Raw genomic sequence first — 4,249 nt, 5'->3', positions numbered from 1 at the left:
ATATACACACACAAGGTAATCAGGTAATCACACACAGGAGGGAAGAACAGCTGATCTGAATACACATGAGGACCAGAGGAGACAAGCTAAACACAATGACAACAGACACAGACTTTCAGAACAAAACAGGAAATCTAGGACCCAAACCGGACACAAGGGGGGAGGACACAGAATAACTAGAACAGAGGAAAATAATCACAAAACACAAAACGCTGGGTCAACGACCCAGGACCATGACAGCTATTGCGCAGAGGTCTGGGGCAATAACTATAAAACCACATTACATTCACTTTTTACTCTTCAGAAAAAAAAGCACTTCGAATCATCCACAATGCAGGTTATAGGGAACATACAAACTCACTATTTTTGCAGTCTGAAATATTGAAAATTGACGATCTAGTGAAATTCCAAACAGCACAAATTCTATTCAAAGCAAAAAACAAAGAACTGCCAGGTAATATTCTGAGTATGTTTTTTTTGAAAGAAGGATGTTATAACTTAAGGGGTTTTTGTAACTTGAAAACAGGGAAGGTGCGTACTACAAGAAAAGGCTTTTGTGTTTCTGTGAAACTGTGGAACAGTCTGAATATGGAATTAAAGCAATGTCCAAACATAAAACTGTTCAAAAAGAGTTATAAAAATATGATCTTCTCAAACTATAAAGAAAAGGAAAATATTGAAATTAAGTGAATGTCTCTATTTAAAAAAATCTATAAAAAATTCATGATGTGATATTATAGTATATAGTATATCAGATATCTGTTCACTATTTTTATTACAAATTATATCAGTAAGGAAGCTGACTAAATATTAACTAATAATTTATGGCAAAGGGGTGGGATTAAATAAGTGTTTCCTTCTCACCTCTCCCTTTCAACATGTAAATTAATAAGAACGGTAGCTATATTGAAATGTATTGGTTTTTTTGTATAGTATTTTGTTTTCTCTCTTTTCTTTTCTAAATGTATCTGTATATTGTTTACATGCTTGAAATAAATTACCAATCAATCAATCAATCAATCAAATACCTAAATACCTGGAATTCGCAGCAATGGACAGTGCACAAGAGAGTACAGACAGGGTGGAGTAGTTGGAGACAAGTGTCCAGGGTGATTGGTGTTGTGACAAAAGGATGTTAGCAATAGTGAAATGGAAGATTTACAATCTCATAGTGGGATCTCCTATGATGCATGTTGTGGAGATGGTGGAACTAAGAAAAAGACATGAAGCTGAGCTGGAGGTGAGATTTTTGTTGGGAGTGACAAGGATGGATAAGATTAGAAAAGAATATATCAGAGGGACAGTTAAGGTTAGAGGTAAAGTTAGAGAGGCAAGGCTAAGACGGTCTGGACATTTGCAGATGAGGAGTAATGGATAATGTCAAATGTGGAGGTGTCAGGCAGGAGGAAAAGGGAAAGACTAAAGAAAAGATTCATGGATGTAATGCAGGGCACACAGAAGGTTGGGAAAACAGAGGAGGATACTGGTGATAGGATGAAATGGAGGCAGATTATCCACTGTGGCGACCATTAAGGGGAGGAGCTAATAGACTTAAAAGAAATCTATTAAGAGTTTTTCTTGCAGAAGCACAAATATATTTTGTGAGACTCTGTTAAAAACTTCATCACTGCAACCGTATCGAATAACTTACAGCATGTTTTAGTTTTCACACAACATGACATTATTTACTATTTTTGCTGTCTTCCATAGGTCATGTTCATCAACACTTCCTCCTCTCTCTCATCCTTAAATTCCTCCGTTAACTCGTTTGAGTCAACATGCCATAATTCAACAGTCTTTACCATCTACACCTCCATGACCATCCTCCTCTTCCTTCCACTCTACATCTTCATCCTCTACATGGGCTTCCAACAGTGGTGTCAGAAATCTGCACATGCAGGGGCAACAATGACCAACTCCAACTTCTTCACCTACAACATGATGTGGGTGGAGAGTTTTGGAGCTTTAGGATTGGTCTTCTATACCGTGGGTGGTTATACCAATAACATAATAATGATCACTGTAGGGATTTTTATGTTTACCATCCTTTTTCCTGTAGAGACTTTGTTTCATGTCCTGACCTGTCTGGAGCGCTACCTGGCTGTTGTTCACCCCATCACCTATATGCATCTACGAGAATCACATGGTGTCAGGATTAGAAACATCTGTGCTGTTTGTGCGTGGCTGCAGTGTGTTGCATGGTTGGGGATACGTTTCTTGCTTGGGTCTCAATATTTAAAAATGCTACTTCTGTCCTACTTGGGTGTCTGCATGGTTGTTGTTGTTTTTTGTTGCCTATCTGTTCTTCATGTTCTGAGTCGACCAAGACCAGGGGATGTGGGCAAACACAAGGAACAGTTTGACCAACCAAAGCTCAAGGCTTTCCGCATGATCATGGTGATAACAGGAGTGCTCCTGCTGAGATTTGCTGGGTTGATTTTTTTGTTTGTATTGCAATATTTTTCATTGAAAGAATTGTGCGTTTTGACTGAATTAGCAGTTTGGTTGAGTGTACCCAGCCGCCTCGTTCTTCCTCTGCTGTTTCTGCACAAAGTAGGAAAACTGGCATGTTGTAGGAAAAAAAAAAGAATAAAATAAAAAAAATCACGATATAAGAGGCACCTGTGAAGTAACTGAAGTTTCTATGGCTCATTGATGTTTTAGTGTTTTAAATGTACTGTATCTCCTCAGAGATAGTTTATGTTGCTAATTATCATTTTGGTACATGGAACCAACATAACTATCAGTAATACCAGCTGGATTAGTTTAGTTTAGAAAGTTTTAGTCTGCTTCTTGTTGTGTACTATGATATTACATTACGATACTAACTTCAGAAAGATGACATAAAGAGTTGAGCATTTTTTTTGACATGCATAGGAGCCAAAACCATTCAAGAATATTCCACTTCTTTGCCTTTAATAAACTCCTGGGTTGCTTTGGCTTCATCTTTTGGATCATTGTGTCACAGCGGGGTGTGCCAGTATTTTGCAAAGGACTCAAGAGCAGATACTGTAGGAGACAGAACTTAACTTAAACCAAAAGCGAGCCTTTATTTGGGCTGATGAAAAACAACAACATTAACATTAAGGTAAAATCAGAAACCACTGCTAAACTGAGAATAGGCTATGAGAACTATGAAACTCTGACAAAACTATGAAAGCTATGACGAGACTATGGTTTGGCATAACAGACGACTTCACAATGAGTGAGCAAAAACACACAGACTAAATACACACAAGGGGTAATCAGGGGAAGTGGAAACACATGAGGAAACAGCTGACACAAATGAACCTAATGACGTCACAGGGAAAGTGAACCTAAATACAATGACAAAGATGCACCAAACTCTTTCAAAATAAAGCAGGAAACACTAAGAACATACAATATTCTAAGAATAAAACTAAAATACGCAAAACACTGGGTCGCAGACCCAGTACCGTGATGCATTGTCCATCTGTTTTATGAAACACCGCCCAGTCAGTGTGACTACATTGTCTCTGAACACATCAGAATTAATTTGGCTCATTTTGTCCAATGTCACATCATCATTAAACACTAGTGTCCCAACACCAATGACAGCCCTGTATGCCTAAGCAATGACACTGCCTCCGCCGTGTTTTACAACTGATGTAAAGGTATGCTTTGGATCATGAGCTGTTCCACACCTTCTCCATACCTTTTTTTTTTGCCATTGATCTTGGTCTCATTTGTCCAAAGAATGTTTTTCCAGAACTGTGCTGGGTCTTATTTAAATAATCTAGGCTTTCTATTCTTGAGGCCAGTGGCGGTCCTAGCCTGCCCCCCCCCCACACACACGCATACACACACATAAAACATATTAAGGATTGTACATTAACATAAAACTGTTGTCGAAATTCACCAGAGAAGCACACACACATGAAGAGAGGGAGAGTATGCATTGTATGCAAACGGCTACCAAACAGCCATCATAATTCGTCATACATTGAGAACAGGACAAATCAACAACTGACAATCACTAATTAATATTAAAATCTGTAACATAATGTATTGTTTGGAGTTTAGTCTGTTACTGTTACTGTTTTTACCATTTCTTCTTGGAGCAACTGTAATCCATATTATTTTCTTAGGGTTTAATAAAGTATTCTGATTCTGGTTGTTTCAGGATGACCTGCCATTATAAAGTGACACATCTGCTTACCTGCATCTTTTGCTCGTTTCTCCTCCTCTTCTTTTCTATTTTTTCTAAACTGAGCACCTGATGGCTTTG

At 38.1% G+C, this 4,249-nt stretch overlaps 1 protein-coding gene across 1 annotated transcript; it reads left to right on the top strand.

The window, feature by feature from the left end:
- Positions 1 to 1,186: 1,186 nt before the first annotated feature.
- Positions 1,187 to 2,598, top strand: LOC146673636 (uncharacterized). Its single transcript, XM_085400983.1, has 2 exons — positions 1,187 to 1,240; positions 1,711 to 2,598. Exons 1-2 carry the CDS (start codon positions 1,187 to 1,189, stop codon positions 2,596 to 2,598), a joined length of 942 nt encoding a protein of 313 aa, XP_085257109.1.
- The last annotated feature ends 1,651 nt before the right edge of the window (positions 2,599 to 4,249 follow it).

The sequence above is a fragment of the Rhamphochromis longiceps genome, linkage group LG3 (assembly GCF_057381845.1).
Source record: "Rhamphochromis longiceps isolate RC_006_pf linkage group LG3, R_longiceps_female_GT1.1, whole genome shotgun sequence".
NCBI lineage: Eukaryota > Metazoa > Chordata > Actinopteri > Cichliformes > Cichlidae > Rhamphochromis > Rhamphochromis longiceps.
This window is presented reverse-complemented; position numbering and strand designations above follow the sequence as displayed.